Source organism: Struthio camelus, chromosome 15 (genome assembly GCF_040807025.1).
Source record: "Struthio camelus isolate bStrCam1 chromosome 15, bStrCam1.hap1, whole genome shotgun sequence".
Lineage (NCBI taxonomy): Eukaryota > Metazoa > Chordata > Aves > Struthioniformes > Struthionidae > Struthio > Struthio camelus.
The window spans coordinates 12,875,666-12,896,683 of NC_090956.1; the positions used below are offsets into that span (position 1 = coordinate 12,875,666).

The window sequence follows — 21,018 nt, forward strand, 5'->3', positions numbered from 1 at the left end:
GGTATATTAAGAAAAATCGAGGCGTAGCAGCGCACCAGTCTGGTAATTTAACAAGCTGTGAGGCACAACGCCTGGAGATTAAGAGGTAGCGGGCTTGGCTTCGCTTATGTCGTCCCCCGCCGCGGCTGGTTGCTGCTCAGCACGAAGGGAGGACGCGTGACGTTTGACAGAGTGCCTTTTTTATTACTTTTGAGCCTGTGCCTGAGGAGACGCGGCAGTGCAGTTTACCTCGGAGCAGCCCAGACGCGAGGGAGAGCTCTGGCAGCAGCGGACGGACGAGGCGGCCGGAGACGATGCTCGGCGGGGCTCGGCGTGAGGCGGGGCGCGGGGCCGGGGCCGGGGCCGGGCGCGCACGGCCGGGGCGGCGCTGCGCGGCGCGGCGCGGCGCGGGCATGCGGAAGCGGCGGCCGGGTGCGCGGCGGCCGGCCCCGCGGTGAGTCGGGCGGCGGCGGGGTGGCCCCGGGCTCGCCTCCAGCCCGCGGCCCTTGGGGTGAAGGCTGGGCAGCGCGGGCTCCCGCGGAGCCTCCGCCCGTGCTTTCCGCCTGGGGGCTCGCGGAAGCGGGCTCGGGAGCGCGCTGCGGGGGGCTCCCGCCTGCACGGTGGTGTCTCGCCGCTGCCGCTGCCGGGAGCGCGGCGGGCTGCGGCCCCGGCGGCGGCAGCAGCAGCAGCAGCAGCTCGTACGAGATGGGCCCTGCTTTGCTTTGGGGGGAGCAAACGGCTGTAACGTCGCACCAGGCCCCGAGCGCCGGTGCCTGGGTTTGGTAGCAGCTCGGCCGAGGGAAAGCAGGCAGACGGGAGGAAGGAGGCGAAAGTAGGAAAGACGAGGCAGAAGAGGCACTAGCAAGCCTTCTACTTCTGACTGTTCTCGTTTGGTGCGGAGACTGAGTGGGGAAACGGTATTGCACCCACAGAAATCTTACTGCCTCTGTCTTCTAGGAAAGCTAGAAGAATGTTCTTAGGTGCAAAACCTTGCTTTTATTTCTCCTCTTGTAAGTGGTGTTTCAGGTCTGTCTTCCAGAGAGGCAACAACCCTTGCTTCACTGGGAAAAGAAATGTTTGTAAGCAGTTTGAGGATCCTGGTTGCACCGTTGGTACGTATTTCTGTACTGCTTCTTTTTTCTTTTTTTTTTTTTTTTAACCGACTTGCAGGCGTACCTCACTGTGTTTGATCTTGAGAGAAAGATGGTAACTCCTTAGTAAACAGGATTCAGATGGTGAGTAGAGCAAGCATGTTTTGGTGAGGTAGTGACTGAAGAGAAAAATTTTTAATTCATGCTAACTTCTAACATATGCATTGTATACGATGACTGATAAGTAGGTGATGTCTTTCAGTGTTTTTCTCGTGAAATAGCTATGACTACCTGAGAGAATATAATAGGAACATCAAGCAAATAGGTCTGTAATTTTATTCTGGTAAGCCAGGGGAAAATCTTAAATTCTGTCCTAGCTTTATGTTTTCTGAAATACTATAAAAGAGTAATTACCAGTAAAGAAGTTAATTTGGAGCTCTGGCCTTCACTGAAATGGCAAGCAGACCAATCCCTTGCAATTTTGAAGCATATGACTTTGTGGATCAACTTTTCTGACATTGCATAGCAATGCCTAATACTGACCTATGTTAAAAATGTTTTATTGCACATGTTTGAAAAGAGCAGGGGTGGCGTAAGTTAGTCATTATGTTATATGTGTATTAGGTTTTTTTTAATCCCTATAATTGTATTTTCTAATGACATTTCTTTTGAATTGGTGTCTTTTAGTAAAACTTTGATTAAATATACAGTCAAAATAAAAAGGTTATCTGAATCACAGAGTTAGTGAATCTTTTGGTTTCACTTTTATGTGATACATAACAACGGAAAAGAAAATATAGGGAGATTGAGCCCAACTGTTTACATCCGGAATCTGGTTTTGCAATAATTGTCATTGAAAAGTAGAAGATCATGCATTAGTTTGAGAAGAGCTAATTGAGTTCAAAAGTTAAGGAGTTTAAAGCCATCGTAATGGCGAAGGATTTTCCACTGATAACATACTCTGCTTGCAATTCTAAACTTCTATAGTAATTTTTTTCTCAATGAAGTTTATCTCGTTGCTTTGCAGAAGAAATGCCTTACTTGATTTGATAATCTAAGACAGCTCCCTGTTTGAATAAGGCATAAAAAGAAAATGGAAGAAGATGAGACCTTACAAAGTGAACCAGAGACACCAAGAGTTAAAACACATGCTTCTCCTGAAATCAGCCGCCAGATATCAGTTAGCGAGTTCCTTTGCCATTGCTGTTACGACATTCTGGTCAATCCCACCACCCTGAACTGTGGGCACAGTTTCTGTAGACATTGCCTAGCCTTGTGGTGGGTATCCTCCAAGAAGAATGAATGTCCAGAATGCAGAGAAAAATGGGAAGGATTCCCCAAAGTCAACATCCTCCTCAGGTGATTGTAATATGCTCTTAATTGTCTGGTTTCTTGAGTGTGCTGCACCTTTTCATAGCTTATTGGTAATCTGAGCTTTCACAAAGATCTTCAAAGCCTTTCACATCCTGCAATTGTTCTGAACTGTTCAAGCACTCTTTTCTGCATGGGACTGAGGTTTTTTTTTTTCCCCTTCTGAATCTTTTGGGGGAAGGAGAAGTGGGATCCCTTTTTTGTATTGAGACAATTGCATCTTTTAATATAACTAGTTGTTTCATAATAATTCTAAGTTGGAATGATCTTTGCTAACTGTGTGATTATTTCTTGGTTGGAATTGTGTGCAAGAATAAAGGAGATCTTATTGCAGAACAAAACTAGAAATACTCATTTGCAGTTTTGAATTACCCACAAGTTCTTGTGCGTTTTCAAGGCAACATTGACTTATGTTAATAATATGTTGTTAAATAGACTGTAGGATTGACAGTAGGCTTTTATGTTGTCTTTTGCCTACCATTTTTGAATAAGCAAGCCTTGCTAGTAGCGCACACAATACTAGTTTTATAAATGAAATAAGGCTTAATTTTTTTAATGTGACATTTTAATTTCTTCAATCTTCAGAAGCTAAGGAATATGCTGTTTTGAAGTGACTGGTTGAAGTTTAACTTTGCTCTAATAAGTATTAGTAACAAATGTTTTCTTGCTTTTAAAACTATCTCTAGTAGAGGCTGGAAAACAAACATCTAAAAATGAGTCCCTTTTCTGAATGTTAAGCATCAGTGGGTTATAGTACAATGACAAGTATTTTTCCCATTAGGGATGTTATTGAAAAGCTATTTTCTGATGCCATTGAACAAAGAAAAGAAGATATTCAACAAAACAGTGATATAGCACGCAGTTTAGCAACCTTCCAAAAATATGGGAATGACCAGATTCCTACAGCTCCAAACATGAGAAGAATTAATCCTCGAGGAGGAGGATTTTTTTCAGGCGTTCTGACAGCTTTAACTTGTGTAGCAGTAAGTTTCATCTTGATGCTTTTCCATATTTACTTCATTAAGTGTGTAATCAAATATACTTAAATTACACATACATACAAATGTTGTCAGCCTACAAGAGACTTCAGTTGAGCTAATCAAATTAGGTGGCATTCAGTGCTGTCTGACAGGAACTAGAATTGCAGCATACAGCAAATGGAAGTTAGACAAACCAAGTAAAATTTCAAGATATTGCTCAAACTTTCTTATAAGCTGAATATTCCAGGGCCCTTAAAATGGGTGATTTTACATGTCAGGCACTTGAGTGCATGTTTATTTTCCTCGTATCATTAATGTATTTGCTTTGCAGGTAAAGGATCTCTTTTTTTTTTTTTATTTTTAATGTATGTGTAGGTAGTTCTGCTCGGGTATCACTGGAGCAGCAGAGAATTTGAAGATGATCTCCTTGTCCAAAAGCCTGTTGCTAAATGGACTGCTGAAGAAGTGATACTTTGGCTAGAGCAGCTGGGCCCATGGGCGTCACATTATACAGAAAGATTTTTGCGTGAGAAGGTGAATGGAAGGTGAGAAGTCTCACTGACAAGAGCAGCTGTCACTTGACTGGACGACTGGATAGCTTTCATTAGGCATGCTATATTGCAAAATGACGAGACTTTGTTCTGTAGACTGGGGGAATATTCTGTGGATATATCGGAGTAAAATTCAGGAGTAGTTTAACACATCTCGTTTAAAAACTAGTAGTAAATAATTAAGCAAGCTACCTGACGTTTTTCTAGCGACTTGTTTACATGCTAACAGTATGGCCTGAAATGATACTGAAAGTAAAATTCTACTAATGCATTACCAACAGCTCCACCACACCTTTTCTTCTGAAAATATGCATACGCTATATGCATCGTTGAAGTGTACCTTAGAGCTGTAGGTTTGCCTTCAGGAACACAAATTAGATCTGTGAAGTACTGTGTTCATTAATACCCAACATGCTAATAAATTTGCATGCTGAGCACAAGCAAGAGAAAACTCTGAAAAGAGGGATATTTAAAACCTAGGCTCTGAGATGCAGTTGATTCAGAAGATTTGGTATGGAGCATTAGTCAAAAGGTGGTATCTTCTCTCGGTAGCTTATTGTTTCAGCATCTCATTGCTAATTTGTTAGTCCTTTTGTGTGTGTGTGTGTGTGTGAATAGTCACTGTTTACCTTCTGAATTCTTCTGTTTTTGAAGGCTACTTCTAACACTGACAGAAGAAGATTTCACAAAAGAGCCTTACAATATAGAGAACAATAATCATAGAAAAGCTATTATGACGGAATTGGAATGTGTCAAAACTTTAGGGGTTAAACCACCACAGAACCTTTGGGAATATAAGGTAAATTTTGTATGAAGTCCATCATGTATACTAAGCATTTTTAAAATACTATTTTAGAAAGAAAAGTAAAGTTCAGAAGTAGGTTAAGGCAGTAGAATTGTGTCTGTAGAAAGTGCTTAGTTAATGGACAGTTATTTTTGAAAGAGATGGTGTTGGAACAAAAAATAAAGATCATCAGAAACGTCTAACAACTGGTATGCCTCTTCCAGCTTGTTTTCATAGTTTGAAATTTGATAATTTGATACCTTTCAGGCAGTAAATCCTGGAAAATCACTCTTTCTTCTGTATGCGCTGAAGAGTTCTCCAAGACTCAGTATGTTATACCTGTACTTGTTTGATTATGCAGAAACTTTCCTACCTTTCATCCACACAATTTGTCCTATGCAAGAAGCTGAATACGAAGATACTGTCACAAAACTACTAGTAGGTGTTCAGAACTTTAAATATGCTACTTGTTCTAATTTGAAGCACTTTAAGACTACCTAGTGAAAACCCCATGATGTAATTCTTCACCATTTCATCTTTTTACAATACAGCTTTAAAAACAAATTATTTTAGAGTAAGTAGTTCCTTCACTTTATGGTCATGCTACTGGTAATCATACAATAACCCTTAATAAGATTAGTTTAAGGCTTTTAAGACTTCATATTTGTGAAACTTTTTTTTTTTTTAACATCCAAGTGACTATAGAAAGGTATTTCACTCTAAATATCTGATTTTTGTTAAAGACAGCGTGAAGCCTGACTATCTGTGATGTTTTATGCTAATCTAATGGAAATTACTGAGTTATAATATCGTCTATCAGAAAATGTAGTAAAGATAAAATATTGCTTTCAATGTAGGAAAAAGCAAATATTAAATATTTCGGTATTTCAGTAAACTGTTATTTTGTCTATTTAATATGAAATTGATTCACAGTCTTTTTATCTTAATTTATAGGACCTTAAAGATCCTACTTGGAAACAGTGCAGAGAATTCATTGTAAAGTATTTATTCTTGCCATACCAGTTGATAGCTGAATTTGCTTGGGACTGGCTGGAGGTGCATTACTGGACATCAAGATTTATAATTGTAAATGCCATGTTGCTTTCTGTTCTGGAATTATTCTCCTTTTGGAGGCTGTGGTCAAGAAGAGAATTGAAGTAAGTCTTACTGAGCTTGTTGAAGAGGATAGGAAGTACGTGGCCTTATAAATAAGAAAATAACCATCTGTCATGGTTTCACAATTCTTGCTGAAATGGCTAAACCCAACTCTGTTAATAAGAATGTATTAATCTGAATCTGCGCTAGTGCTCATACTTGAATATCTTTCTTTCTGTGAATACTTGAAAGGATTTCTTATAGCTGGTTTTACTGTTCAGATGTAGCAAATGCAGTAATGGTAGTGTGCACATTAAGTGCTAGGTAAATATTAACTTACATTGAGAAACACCTTTATGGTAATTGGAATTGGTGGTCTGCTGGGAACTAAATACGTAAGAATGTTGTTCTGATATGCTTTTGATAGTTATTAAAGGATGCTTGCTCAGGATCGTAAATAACAGAATAGTTACATTGATATTTTCTCTGATAGGCAATCAACAATGTGATTAGAATTTCTATTTTCAGTTACTACTTTAGTCTTAATTTAATTTAGTCTAAATTAAGACTTCATAATTGTCATGATCTTTTGGTGATAGGTTTTTAGAATCTGCATGGGACTGTCATGATCTTTTGGTGATAGGTTTTTAGAATTTGCATGGGAGAAATTCTTGCTTTGATGGTGTATGGGTTTTCATTTTCTCTGTCTACAGTTAGGGGGCAGAACATGCTCATAAGAGAACAAGGCATATCAAAATAATTTGTGACAAATCTGGAATTTGACTACTTTTAAGTTGCTGTGTTTTGTGGTCAGAATAAATTTGCTTAATGCTTCTTCTTATAAAATTTAGTATTACTTTGTTTTAAGAAAGTTTTTCCAGATTGCAAAATGATGTTTTGTAGATAACTGAGCGTTAATTTGAGACTGCAGCACGTTTGAGACTACAGCTGCTCTTAGAATGGTTTAAAAACAAAATAGAAAGTCCCTCTAAGCCTCTCCCTTTCCTTTTTCACAGGACAATTCCTCACAGAATGTGGAGACATTTCTGGAAAGTCTCAACCCAGGGTCTTTTTGTTGCCGTTTTTTGGCCTTTTATTCCTCAGTTTGTCTGCAATTGTTTGTTTTATTGGGCCTTGTACTTTAACCCAATTATAAATATTGATCTCGTGGTTAAAGAAGTTAGGCGTCTGGAAACACAAGTGCAATGACTGGCACTGGAACTATTGAGTAGTTTAATTTCTAAAAACTGGTCTTTGATTGAAACTTTGCTTTTCTTCTTGATGTACGTGGTAGTGAAAATGATGGATTATGTTAACTTAAACATGCAAAAAAGCCTTAAGGTAAGTCGCCCTTAAGCCAGCTAGATTCCAAGCTAAAAGTGGGCTTTATTATCCAAAATGAACTTTGTGTTTAAAAAAAAAAAATTCATGTGTGAATTAGTCTTTAAAAATTTATACTATCAAGTCTTCCTAATTTTGATTAACAAAATCCAACTTCTCTATTCTGTCTTTTGATATCTGGTTATTTTCAAGCCTGCTACGTAAAGCCTTAAAGCTAGTGTCTTCTGAACAGCTACAGTGATTCTGTAAGTTAGTACTTCATACCAGCGATGTGTTGCTCAGAACTTCAGTTTGCCAAAGGAAAGCTGTTCCTGGATCGGCTTGATATTGAAAGTACCTCAGGGTTTTCAGTCGGCTTTAAATGCGACGTTCTTTGTTCTAAAATTCCCCCTATTGAAGGCAGAGAGCGCTTGAGGGTTGTTTTGGAAAAGGTGGCGATTGCCATTCAAAATTTTCTTTGTTCAGATCACTTATACTTCATCTATAGCTTGTTTAATGCTGTCTTCTTAAAGTGCTAATCCTCAGAGTAAATCGAGGGTTATCTCTTAAAAGGATTATTTTGGAAAAGTGACCTGACACTGTAATTACACCTTACTGCAATATAATGTGTGTATTTAGATCTGTGACCAAATACTGACTGAAAATTTATTTTGTATAAACAAGATGCCATTTGATAATGTATGGTTTTTGACTGAAGCAAAAGTTAACTTTGTTTTTTAAAATGCCATGTCCCCTTACATTCTGTCTTGTTTTTCTCATTTGTATCATTAAAATGAACTTCAAATTTGCCTATGAATATTTTTAAAGATTAAAGATCTCTTTTTAAATCATAGTCCTTCTTTCTGAAGAAGTATCATTTAAATTTTTGTATTGATATACTTGGCATTAGCTTTGGCTTGTGTAAACTTGTAGTCTAGCCTTCTGGCTTTAAGTGAGTTCAGGGGAGTCAAAACAGACATAGAACATTCTCAGTTCTTAAACTGTTAAAATTATCGTAATGAAAAAGAGTATTATTCAGCAATTCCTGTTCTTGACTTCTCTTCATAAAAGGCTTCCAAAAACTGTGATGTGACCCTAGCTAAAACTGTCTTTACATCTTTATGAGGTGCACAGCTCTGAACTTTGCAAACTCATGCGTTTCTGCGAGATCAAAGGCAGTTGTCCCAGTGACTGCTCCTTTTTTCAGATGTCTGTCTTGTTGCCAGTTTGCATTTGCGCTCTTAATCTCGCTCTAAAGTTTTAAAGGTACAGTTTTTTCTCCCTGTGCCTATAGGAAATGCAAGGTGTACACAGAGTGAGGAGCTAGAGCTGTATCAAATGAACAACTTCTAAGAAAACTGTATTTTAAAATAGTAAAATATGTGCAAAATAATTATATTAAGTAATTTTTAATACAGGTAAGACTTCTTGAGTAGAGTGAGAGGCAAAAGTTAAATCAGGCTTGGTAATGAGTGTTTAATATAGATAAGAGGGCTCTTTACACTGACACTGTCACTTCATGCATTTTTTCCTTATCAGTTCAAAGTTAACAAATGTTAACATGTCACAAATCGGAATTAAGTTAAATGTTAGTGGAAAGGATGGCATCACATATCCGATGGCAGGTGTGTGTGTGTGTGTGTGTGTGTGTGTGTGTGTGTGTGAAAAATTTCAGTGAATGATACTGTGAATCTGAAGATAACCAGATGAATTTCAAGTCAGTTACTCAAATTCCTATTTAGTATTTAGTCAATAAAAGCTTACACAGAAATAATGAATTTGCTTTTAGCCCAATAGAAGATAAACAAGAGGACAAATATTTGCCTTGGCCACTCTGGGCTGGAGGGGTTGGGGTGGCAGAAAGAAGGATCAAGAACCTACTTGTCACTACTGTGACAAGAAAAGTTATCTTTGTAGATTTAAATACATACATGTTTTCATAAGGACCGGTGTTCTGCATCTAATATCTACAGAAAGGCTGAATCTCACCACACATAAAATCTGGCCACAAAAGGTACTTTGCATGATAGGAGGCTTTAGAAAAACACTTGGCAGCTTCACGGTCACATTCACATGCCATTTTTTGACATCTGTCTTCTAGTGATTCTGAAAAAAAATGAAAGTTAGTCTGATACTAGTTTGAGGTAATTAAAAATATCAAATGGAATTGTAACGATTGCTACTTTCCATTCCATGTCTGCCACATAAACAGTTGTAATCTTTTATAAAAAACACTGATCCTATTTTGTTTTGTTTTCATCATTCTAGTGTAATATAATCAGTACTGAGTTATAGCAAGATCTGTAGCTCCTTCCTGTTCTTTAGACTGATCTCCATGCTAGGACATCTCAGTATTAGAAGATACATAAGCATTGTTTGGTTTAGCAAAAATTGATTAATCTGCTGTACTATCTTGCCAGAAGAAATTAGTCATTGGATAAAGACTTTAATACTCTTCTTTCCCTTCTGCAAAAAAGGAAAGCTGATAGCTAAATTCCTCTTTAGAAAGTGGTATGTGACCCTTCCCCCTGCCCAGTTGCTCTAGCAAATCTTGTGTTTGGGAAGAAGTTTTCTATTTTGCATATTCTTTAAGCTATTGAAGGATGTAGCATTAAAAATCACGTGTGTGAAATAAGAGATGCAAAGATGTTCAATGTTCAGCTTAAATTACCCACCTTTTTTATTAAGGTGGCCAGTAAGAAGTTAGGTTAGATGTGTTTAAGTATGATAAAAATCTATGTCTGGCATTTGTTTTATAATTGAAGTGTAAATAGTTCCTTCTGGAGCAATATATTTTGGTTTAATTATGCCAACCCAGAAATGTGATATTTTCTCTCTGTCATTCTCTGTAAACTATAAATCCATGGTAACTTTTATCTGAGGACTCAATACTTTGAAAGCTAGCTAAATCTCTGCTCGAGATTTGTCTAGGAGCAGAACTAGCGTTCAGTTTGTGAATGAATTTGAATTCTGCTATAAAATGGAAGTGTTCTTAATGTATGTATGTTCAAGTTGTAACTAGCTACCTTAAGAACTACTCAATAGCATAAATAAAACATTAACTGAGAAGAATAAAGAAGAACTATTCCTTTTCTTTTTGCTCCACACTTAATCTTCTCATGGTATGCCAGGTACTTTGTTTCATCTTTTGTTTCTTGATAATATGCTTACTATCTTAGACAGTGTTTTAAAATATTGTCAACTTCTGGTCTGGAATAGGAACAATAACCTTTAAAGGCAAATATAGGTTGAGCGTAACTTGACTGTTAATCAGATAGTTTGAGAGGGAAGATGTGTGGTGGCTTTGGAGAAGAGGAGGAAGATAGCCTGCAAAGTAAAGGTTGAATGAAAAGGAGGAAAGGAAATAGTGTCAAAAGCTTTTTGACACTATTTTAGGTCAAGCAAATTCTTATCTGGGTTGTGAAATGAGTGTTTTGTCTGAATGGCTTACTTTTTTTGCCTTTAAACTATGGCGGTCAGAAACTCAGACCCTCTGCTATAAACAACTTTTTAATGAAGGTCTGAATTCTTGTGGTGTAAATAGTAACCAGTTCTCAAGCTGATTTGCATCCTGGGTAGCAGTACAGAATTACAAGCAAAATAATCTTGGTTTAGCACCTGATTTTAAAAAAATTCTGAAAGTTTAGGGGCTTTTGAGGGAAAGCATAGTTTCAAAAAGTCCTTTAAGTGTATCAAAAAATATATATGAAAACTTTGTTTAACGTTGGTGGGAGTTGTAAACCATGTGTTTAAAAAAAAAAAAACCCACACACAACAACAAAAAATAAAAGTATCAAAAGGATAAATTTTAAAGTTGTAATTTTCTGGCCTCCTGTTTGTAGTTGCTCTCCTGTTGAAGACTTAATTTGTGACCTGCAGTGGTGTAGCATAACATGGGTTCCTTAACATATGTGAATGCTGTTTAACTTGATTAAACAGAGGAGGCTTTTGTAGTGCTCTCTACAATGATCATAGAAGCTCACAAATCAGAATTTGGTTTGCTTACACATATTAGCAGACAGGAATTAGGTAGAAGAAATTACATTCAACTGGCATAGCTGTGCTTTTTGGAGATACAGCTTACACTGGCAAAAAAGTCCTACAAGCAGGGAAGGCAAAATAAGAATTTTGCAAGTCTTTAAGAAAATGACTATTTTTAAGGTCCGATAGGCAATAAATAAAGGTAAAATTAAAAACTAAAACTGTTCACTCACCACACACAGCAGCATTGTCTTCACATTCCCAACTGTAACTTTCTATCTTGGGGTGACAACCTGCTTGCTCTGCCTTACCGTAGCAGCAGTCATGGTTAAAACAGCACCTGAGAGTTGCAGAAATAGACTTGTCGTCATTCGTACTATAGTAATGTATGCTCTTATAATCAGGATGTTTTGTATCAGCATGTTTCTATAGTCTGTGAAATAATGAAATAATATTTAACACACAGTTAATTTATCTGTGTGTGCAAGCTCAGGAATTAGGAGAGGAGAATAATTATTTAATAGATCACTTGAACAAGTTTATTCTTCTTTAATCAATGATGATCAGAGTTAGTGTCTGATGTACACTGAACTGAACTTGCTCACATATGAAAATGTAGGGAATCTTTAAAGTATTCTCAATTTTAAACGTAATAGACTTTTATGTAGGTATCCCTCTCTCCTACCCCTTCCAAGAAAAAGAGGAATAAACAAACTAGAACAGTCTGTCAAATAATGAATGGCACATTCATTTACTACAGTTAAGGATGTTCTTGTAGCAGTTACTAACAGGGATGGGAAAAAATTGTTTTCTAACAGGGATGGGAAAAAAAAAAAAACAATAACAGTTACTAACAGGGATGGGAAAAAAAAATTGTTAGGCTGTAACTTATTATCCTAATTGCATTCTCATAGCAAAGTCCTTAGATGGTGGCAGAAAAGCTGAGGGCAGATGAATTGTTCAGGGATGAATAGGCATGGATGCTGTTTAAGCCCATACTGTTACTAAAACCATTTGCCTCGGTATCATGAGAAAGTTTGGGAAATTGCCCCAAATGATGCTTTCAAAATTGTTCTTTTCATAACTGGGACAGTGAATTCATAGCCCTTCTACCACACTGGGGACCTGAACAGTATTGTCAAGTAAGCATTAATGGCTTATTTTAGCGCTTAAAAAAGAATTACTCTTCTGGTGCAGAGCCACTGCAAGCCCAGAATAGGAAGTAGGGGAGGTAACAAGGATCTGTAATTAGAGCTTGTCGGTCTTTGCTGCAAGCTGTAACTGTACTCTCTTTGATTCCGTGGAAGGACAGTATGTGTCAGCGAGTTCTTTACATTCAGTCATATGTTTCTTTCTGGTAGCCTAAAAACATCATACTACAGAAGGCACATGATTTTTAGATGGTGTTTAGGTTGCCTGAGGAACTTGTGTCTGCATGAGAAAGTTAATGCTGTGAGCTCTCACTTGCAATTACTGCCTTTTTCTTATGCTTATTAAATAATTACTTGGTAATTCCACACCATTCTTCATTTAAAGATCCAAAGATCCTGAAATACTTTATAGCTGAACAGCACAATGTGCTTGAAGTAGCTTAATACATCCATTTTGGCATAAGGGAAAAAGTCTTTTTTAAAAAACAAACAAAAAAAAAGAGTATTTGTTGCAGGACAAAGGTAAATAAACCAGGGAACTGTAGCTTGTTTTGCCATGGTTCAGTCTATCTTCATGTGTTTACAAGGAAATAGTAAACTCTGTAAGAAAACATCTCTTGCTAAAATATTAAATAACTTTAGTCTTCATTTAAACATAAGAGTAGATGCTTAAGGATTTTACATTTGATCTTATGAAAGCAATATAAGGTTTATCTCCATTTGAAAGTATATTTTTACAAATGGTAGGCATAAGTTTCAATTGTAATAACTGTTACTTCAATAACTCCATTATAGGCATTCTTGGTTCAGATGAAGTATTCCTGTAATTTCTTTTAATTTGTTTTCAGGGATAATCCTTAAGGTAGACAGTCCAAAGTGTAGGTCAAACTTTAAGAAAGGAAACTTGATAAGAATGTTTGACTCTGCATGTTAACTAGAGCAATTTTTTGATTCTGTTTCAAATGCTGAAGCAGAACAAGTACATTCACTTCTGGCTTTTCCTAATATTATACATTACTAAAACCTAGACCACAAATAACTAGCTGTATTTCCTGAAGAGGAAGTTTCTTGCTACTTTGAGACTTTTGTAAAGTGAAAAACATACCCACAAGGAAAGATTCGCAGGCTGCAGATACCCCATCATTTGTCTTTGGGAATACGGTGGCCAGAACTAACAATAGGTCCTTCTTTCCATATGTGTTCCGAGGCATTAAAGGAGAAACTGCATTTTACAGAGTTGTGTTTGAAATAACAGATTTTATATGCAAAAGTCTGAAATATCTAGGCAAAGATTATAAAAGTTTTAGTCTAGTGACAGCGAGAATGTCTATGCAAAATGTTCAAATGTGATCTTTCCATATATTCTGCCCTAAATGAGTTTCATGTTTGTTTTCCTTTTGATTTATAAGCCTGTGTCTGATAAGTCAGAACTTGAGATATAACATACGATGGGTAAACATACTACTATAACGATGAACTTGAAAGTGTAAAACCTTTAGTTAACTAATCTAACCAGGAAATTACCTTCCTCACAGCTAATCTTCAATTATAAAATCAATTCATGGTTGTCAGTATGCTGAGATTTAGTATTAAACACGAAAGTTCTATTTTAATAATTATTTTAGAAACAATTCATAATTCCTTTCATTCAAATGTTGTTTTTCAACAGGCTGAATTTTGCACAATTCTGTGTGCATTATTTTGAATACGTGTAAAATAGGGTGGATGGCAGTAGAATAAGAACATTTTCAATTGTGAATATTGTTATAGACAGCTTGAAAGTTTGAAGACTTGAGTTCTCCAAGAAGACTTTAGGTCTTCAAGTCTTGGCCAAACAGCAACAGCTGAGAAACTCACTTGTACTGTGGGGCCAATATTAGCGCAGTCAGAGCTTGAGTTAAAGGAAGACTCATGTAGATACACAGCAATACAATTTTAATGCTTCAGACTTTCTTAGCACTCCAGAGTGCGTTTAAACTCAGTTCTCTCACTGAGGTTAAATAAGCTTATTTCTTATTTTAATCCTTTTACTCTATCCTCTGCATAAATTTAGCACTTAACTAATCAGATAAGTAGCTACTCTTACCAATCTACTTTGTCCTTGGGCCAGCCTTTTCCTCCCAGACCACAGTAGCATCCGTAGCGTAGGTAAGCAAAAGGAGAACGTCCTGTAGTACATCTGATGGCTCCAGCTAATTCTAGAATTCCTCTTCGATTCCTAAAATGGGCTTCTCCAACTGTACCTTTATAAATGGCAGAGAAGGGGGGGAGGGGAAAACTCTTCAGTCAATATTGAATCATTCCTGCAGTTACATGGTCTTTTTTTTTTTTCCCCATAATTTTGATAATGAATCAAAATTCGAGAATAATAAAGCAATATCTTGTTTTGGTTCTGACATTCTGGGGCCGCAATGACTAGTTGTCCTCGACCTAGTCCCTTTTCACCCCGCTCTGTAGTGAGCAAAATACTGAGCAGCATTCTGAACAGCTGCAATGGTTTCCCCCTATCAAGACAGCATATAATAGTAGACTTCAGTTATTCCTGTTCTTAAAACTGTGGCTATGGCAAGCATGTGTTCTGTGGTCTAGGTCAACTAGTCTGCTAAGATTAGATGCCATAAGCATTACAGTATTTTCTCATTATCTTAAAATGCAATTTTTGCCTATGTTATTCTTCTGCAACAGTATCGGTCTGTAGAATATAATGCTTTACGTTTGTATGAATGTTTTCTGTGGATGGGGTTCTGTTTTTCCACTACGGCATCCTCACGTTTAAGCTAGCAAGCCAAGTGGTTTTTTTTTTTTTTTAATTTTTGTTTTTGGCTTGAAATCATTTATAGGGGAATTTGAAGAGGATTTTCCTTAAGGGACTCTTCTCACCAGTATTTCTGCAGACCACGGTCATATTCAGCAACTTTTTTTTTTGTTTAAGCTATCCAGGTTGGTACTAAAACCATAGGTCCACAGCAGCAGATAAATGTTGACACCCTTTTCTTAGGGCTACTTTCTAGATGCCAGCAATTTGTCAGTCATTGGTACGTGGATGAGAGTTAGAGGACCTGTTTAATCAAACAACCTGTCATGTTTGTTTTTCAGGTTGATCAAAGACCCTCAATGGTAGTAGGCAGCATTTCTTTGCTGTGCAGGACTTTTCCAAGCTATTTGCAGCAGTTTTTATCAAGTCAAATGAGTATAAACCAAGGTAATGAGGGTTACTGGAAAAAGTTGTCTTACCAAAATAAACCATGAGCTTAATTAGTAATAAGAAGAAAAGTTTATAAGCCTTACCTCCCTGTACTGGAAAAAGGACAGTGTCCATGAACGACTGACAGCAGGAGAACCCTTTGGACTTTGTCACTGAGGGCTTTGACACTTATTTTCCTACAGAAACTATAATCAGTTAATGGAAGATCTGTCAGAAGAATATTGTCTCGAAAGCAGGTTTTGCACAGCTGAGTAACTTGGAATGTATGGGATGTTGGTGACCTCCAGCACTAATAATTTCAAGAAACAAAGGGATTTAAATACCTCAGGAAGGAACCTACTATTGTTTTCTGCATGAGACCGGCAAAAATGTTTTAGAAAGCATGTTTGTGGTTAGTCCTTACTTATGAATGTAGCTAGACTTTCTAAGACAATATTTAGGACTTTTCTGACTGGTGACTACTCCCAAATATTGTTTCCTCCTGCTTCATACACTTGTGGTACAGGGAGAGGAGCGGATGTTAAAGCAGGACTGCTTGATCTTGCATGTGCATTTTCAGCCATTAATTACAAGTTATCTCATCTTAAGGAATTAAAAAGCTTCCTTGACTGTGTAGTCGCTTGCAGTGTCATTTAAATCCTGCTCCATTTGCACTAAAACTTCATTAAAATAGTGGATAGTATATACTGTGCCATTGCTCTTATTCCATGGTATTATCTGCTGTTGAGGCATCTGGGATTTCTGGTAATCTGGTAAGTGTGATCCTCTCAGACTTTCCCAAAGGGTCCACAAAATGTACCGAGTCAACTATTTCGGAATCTCTGTAGTTCTAGATGCCAAAAGAGCAGTCACACTGTGGGGCTGATATGTGATCATCTCTTCTTCCTTCACTTGTCTGAACATATATTTCAGCTCTAGGTAGTAGAAGCATGCATTTGAGGTATTACCAAAGCGTTACCTTTCTGACAGTATTGAAAGTGTTATCTTCACTGTCAGTACAGGTTCAGTAAACTGCCATCTGAAAAAAACTTTGCAGTAAGACTGCAGCATTACAAGTGACAACCACTCACGTTCTTGAAAGTTTACCGAAATTTGGCTATGCTATTGTTACTAGCCAGTAAGGACTGAAGGAGCCGCAGTAGTAATTAATGGCAAAGCTGGGTTTGTTCTGCTTGATGTTAGTGGTTTTAAAGAAATGCCTGAATAAAGTGAAGAATTTATTCGCTTTATCTCAGTTCCTGGCCACTAAGAAAAGGTAGTGTTGAAGTGCCACAAGACAGGAAGAGGGAACTAAGAATTTCCAAACTGTATTCCTGGTCACAGAGAATTGCTTGCTATCTTTGGACAAATCCCGATCCCTTGATTTACGTTCGTGCAAAGTGGAAGTGGTGACCAATCTCCTCTCTGGGGAACTTGGGTATAATTCTTTGAAGTGTGCCATATCAAGGAAGGACATGCACTTTTTATCCCTGCAAATTCTTTGTGTTACAGCATCCGGACATCTAGGTATAAACTAAGACTGCTTTGTACTAGATGTTCTAAGCATGACTGAAGGAAAAGTCTCTATCCCAACAGCTTTATAATCTGAGTATAAGAGGTGAGAAACTGTCTTAGAACCCATAGAACTATGAAACAATAAGAATATTGGTGTGATGATGGTACCTTTAGTGTATTAGCAGCGTAATAATGAAATATTAGAACTTGTGTGGAATTAAAACAAAGAGTGAAGTGACATACTGCTGCATGCTTCCAAACTTTTTACTATTAAGATATATTTTAAAAGTCTTTCTATGTGCTTTTGCTTCTTTTTACAGAGACTTCTCATTATTTTTATGGACACGAATATTCCTGTAAGTTTGATTATGCATTCCTGAAAAAGCAGTATCACCACTAACATCTGCCTAAGACAGATATTTGGAAGGAAAAAAGCTTGAGAGGTTCGTTCATCAGCGAAGTCAGATGTAACTGGACACTAGGTACCTGCTTTGAAAGTAAAGGTTGAAGGGAAACTAAAACCTTACCAACTCTGAGACTACTTTAGGCAGAAAAAACTTAAAAGAGAAAAAAAATTATGCAGTTGTTTTTGAGATTTTAATGACTAAGCCACAGAGATCAAAAGGCATGAAGCGACTTTCTGAAGACTGAAATTAAATAAACACTAAAGACAGCCTGAGAGAAAATAACAGTAAGTAGTCACAATGTGCTTCTGTTGTGCTTAATTTTAAGTCTGTAATTTGGGTTGTTACCCAATTTAGAGTCCTGCTGTGTATGGAGAACATAAATGTCATTATACTATCTATTGGTTCGTTGCTGGTACAAGCTCTTGAGAGTTTAGATTGTGCTAAGTGCTGTACGTTACCATGTCTTTGCAAGATATTTTCCACTATAACTTCCTGTTCTCATTTTCTGGTCACCTAGTTTGCTATAATACAAAATAAATCCAGTCCAGTCCTAAGTTTCTATATGCAAGGAGGAAAAAATATATTTTAGAAACATAGCCTTTCATTAAAAAAAACTCTTGTATGTTTCCTTTGAGATTTTTCTCTTTGCAATTGGCACAATGCAAAAATAATAGTTAAAATATTTTTACAAATAAATTTGTATTGAGGTACATAACTTCATATAACTGTGATACGCAACAACATTATTAGCATCTGTTAGTCTGTGATGCTTTATGGGTTTTAAAAGAATTTAAGCCAAAATATTTTCATTCTTTCGAAGACTGAGGTGACAAAAATATTTGTGATGCTAAATATATTTAGCATTACATATTGCAATATTTCCTTTGTAAAGTCATAGTGCTCCAGTAGTTTGGAGCTGGAAACTTGGGAGGACAGTCCTTCTGATGCGTATCCAAGATCTTGCTAGAAGTGGAAACCTGTGAACAACTGTATGCATTGTAGAAACTGATTTTGCTTTGATTTGCAATGGTTTCATATGCCATCAAGAGTGGCCTTTCTCAGCTCATCTTGCTGCCCAGACTACTGACATGCTATCTCTACAAACTGTGGTCATGTGGTAAATTTTTTGAATGGATATATTTGTCTGTTTTGACTTTTGTGGATCAAGCGTTGAGAAACAGGAAAATTGCCTTTTCCTTCCTCCTCGCTGCCTACAGAATGGGTGACTGTGATCTCTGACTCAGAGCTATAGGACCAAAGCCAGGCTCTCCCTATAATGATTTTTCTAGGCTGGTAGAAGCAGTGAACCAAAGTAAAGTCTTGCATTGCTTTCCTTAATGTTTTTGCTGAGGTTTGTGCTGTGCAAAGGATGAAATCTGATCAAAACGCAGGGGGAATGACAGGGGCACACCGAGGTCGGGAACTGGGGCAATGAGCTTGCTAGAACCTTAAGTTGGCCCCATTATGCAAACACCTTATGCTCTACGATCACGTGATTGTGTTTTTTTTCCCCAGACCCCTGCTTCATTCAGTACGCAAAAAGAATCCGCTATAAGGATGAATTGAAGCTCTTGTCTGTAGGACCTTTCCATTTGCCAGATTGGTTTGGCGAATTTGCAAGCTGTGCAGAAATGTGTAAAGTGCAAGAAGACAGAAGAGAATCTCATAATTAAGGCAGCTGAATGCTGTTCTGGAAAACTGGATTTTATCCTTGCAGCTGTCACAGAGGTTCAATATAAGGCTACTTTAATCACTTTAAAACACTGCCAATCAACGCTTACTAGTAGTATGTTCCTAACCTGCTGAATATCCAAGGGCTGGAGTACCATACTACTAAAATACTTGGTGAGAGCCAGGCTTTGAGTAGTTCCACTTAGCACAGTAGGGAAAAATCAGGTTGTAACATGCCACCATGGGAACTTAAAATCAGTGGATGCTTTTTTGTGTGTCAGCCCAGCTACCTATCTGCAAAAAAGGGATAATAATATAGTTTCACAGAGAAGTTAAGGAAATAAGTACTTTCAGGTACTGTAGTGATGGATACCTCAGAAAATCTGAGGAAACAGACTGTAAATTGTTACAGCTGGCCTTTAATACTGCTTAATAAATAGGGCATGGGAATACACATTATTTAATAAGCAGGAGACAAAAAAATTAAATACTTGCAGAGTGAGTACTGTCTGTTATGGGCAGGAATGAGGCAGGGGTCCTTTAATTACATCCTCACATCCTAACTTATTCATAAAGACTGACTCATTCTTTCAGAACACCGCAGTTGTGGTGTTGCAGGCAATCTTAGTCCTAGCCATTCCTAGCTTTTGAGTTATTTGCAACTTAAATGCTCCGAGATAGCTTCCTGTATAAAACCTACAAATAGGGTGTGGGTAAGCGTATCCGCTTCGCATGCGGATTATTATTACACGTGCAACCCGCGTTCTGCAGCCTGATTTTAAATACCGAGCTTGGCAACACACTTGCACGTTACTGAAGAACTTTAGGGCAGTATCACACAACCTTCGCGAACCGTAACTTCCACGTTGCGGGTTGAGCAGCGGAGGGGTCGCCAGCTGCCCGCTGGGGTCTCAGGCTTCTCCCTCGCGGTGAGTTGCGCGTTGCCCAGGCGCGTCCGGCGGTCTTGCCAAGCGTTTCTCCCCCACCCCGCGCGAAGGTGTTGGCTGGCCCGGCCCCCCTCCACCCCCGGCCCCCCGCCGGCGGCGGCGCCGGCTCCACTCACCGGCCGGGAGCGGGAGCGGGAGCAGCAGCAGCGGGAGCAGCAGCGGGAGCAGCGGGCGCGGGGCCATGGGCGGCGCGGCGGCGGGCAGAGCCGCCTGGCTCCCGCGGCGGCGTGCGGAGGTGTGAGCGCCAGCGGCTGCCGGCCGCCTATAAGAGGCTGCGTTGTGCCCCGGGCCGGGGCCAGCGCTGGGGAGCGGGTCGCGCTGCCCATCCTGCCCAAGGGAGGGAGGAGCCGCGGCGGCGGCTCGCACGAGGGCGCCCCCAGCTCCGCTCCTCGAGGGCTCTTCCCCTCCTGCCAGTTGCAGCGCTTCCTAAACAATTCCCTCCCGATCTCAAGCGGTAAGATAGCACTGAACAGCGTGATAAGTTATCCAGCGGTTAATTGTAGCCAGTGCTGAAGGCGTGCACTGTACCTGTAGACTGAATTTGCCAAGCTTCATCTCTCGATTGCTGAAGGAGAATCTACCGCTAAACTGGCAGTGTATGCTTCTAGTTTAATCAGAATAACTTTTGAGCCTTCCCTTGACCAAAATAAAGTCTTGTAGGTGAGTCTTTTTTGCAAATCTTGTACTCTTTGTGTATTTTTTTTCTGTTTCCTTTCCAACTTTTGTATTTTTTTGAAAACTCTACAACGGATGCTGAACTCCAAAAATGGTTTCGCTGACCCTCAAACCCATGGACGGTACCATTTACTTTTACCTAACTTTTCCTGGCTTGCAAGCTCCCTGTATTTCATCAGCCTTTTCATTACTCACTGAAACCAGTGCATCTCTTGTCAGATGCTCAGCTGTCAGGGCTCCCGAAGTTTTGTGTGACTTTTTTTTTTTGGTCATTTTTATATTCCAGGATATGTTCCCCATGGGATCCCACTGAGAC

At 38.6% G+C, this 21,018-nt stretch overlaps 3 protein-coding genes across 18 annotated transcripts in view; 1 reads left to right on the forward strand and 2 right to left on the reverse strand.

Annotated features, from left to right (window-relative positions):
* Positions 1-327, reverse strand: part of PARN (poly(A)-specific ribonuclease) — a 71,494-nt gene extending 71,167 nt beyond the window's left edge. Inside the window, exon 1 of the mRNA XM_068908829.1 lies at positions 229-327. The gene's annotated coding sequence lies outside the window, so the exon portion shown is untranslated. The remainder of the gene's footprint in view (positions 1-228) is intronic.
* BFAR (bifunctional apoptosis regulator) lies at positions 195-19,166 on the forward strand. Of its 12 annotated transcripts, none has more exons than XR_011134743.1 (10): positions 349-433; positions 995-1,091; positions 2,098-2,429; positions 3,223-3,424; positions 3,797-3,966; positions 4,627-4,771; positions 5,024-5,194; positions 5,711-5,913; positions 17,323-17,693; positions 18,925-19,165. XR_011134743.1 is itself a non-coding variant. In XM_009683483.2 (9 exons), the coding sequence occupies exons 3-9, from the start codon at positions 2,164-2,166 to the stop codon at positions 7,058-7,060; spliced, it is 1,350 nt and encodes a 449-aa protein (XP_009681778.1). In that variant the 5' UTR covers positions 195-312; positions 995-1,091; positions 2,098-2,163; the 3' UTR covers positions 7,061-8,821. The 12 variants fall into 12 exon arrangements, 10 of the variants coding, with proteins under 10 accessions (XP_009681778.1, XP_068764937.1, XP_068764934.1 ...); XR_011134744.1 differs by having other exon boundaries at positions 351-433; positions 1,006-1,091; positions 18,925-19,166; XM_009683483.2 differs by lacking the exons at positions 349-433; positions 17,323-17,693; positions 18,925-19,165 and adding exons at positions 195-312; positions 6,868-8,821.
* Positions 8,955-21,018, reverse strand: part of PLA2G10 (phospholipase A2 group X) — a 29,649-nt gene continuing 17,585 nt past the window's right edge. For 2 of the 5 annotated variants that reach the window (XM_068908843.1, XM_068908839.1), the window contains exons 2-5: positions 15,592-15,684; positions 14,390-14,546; positions 11,386-11,492; positions 8,955-9,277 (exon numbers count right to left, since the gene is read on the reverse strand). In XM_068908843.1, coding sequence (XP_068764944.1) covers positions 9,132-9,277; positions 11,386-11,492; positions 14,390-14,546; positions 15,592-15,622 — 441 coding nt within the window. In that variant the 5' untranslated portion in view covers positions 15,623-15,684 and the 3' untranslated portion in view covers positions 8,955-9,131. Of the gene's footprint in view, positions 9,278-11,385; positions 11,493-14,389; positions 14,547-15,591; positions 15,694-19,923; positions 20,062-20,143; positions 20,348-21,018 lie in introns of those variants that run through there. The other 3 variants (XM_068908841.1, XM_068908842.1, XM_068908838.1) reach the window with 3 other exon arrangements.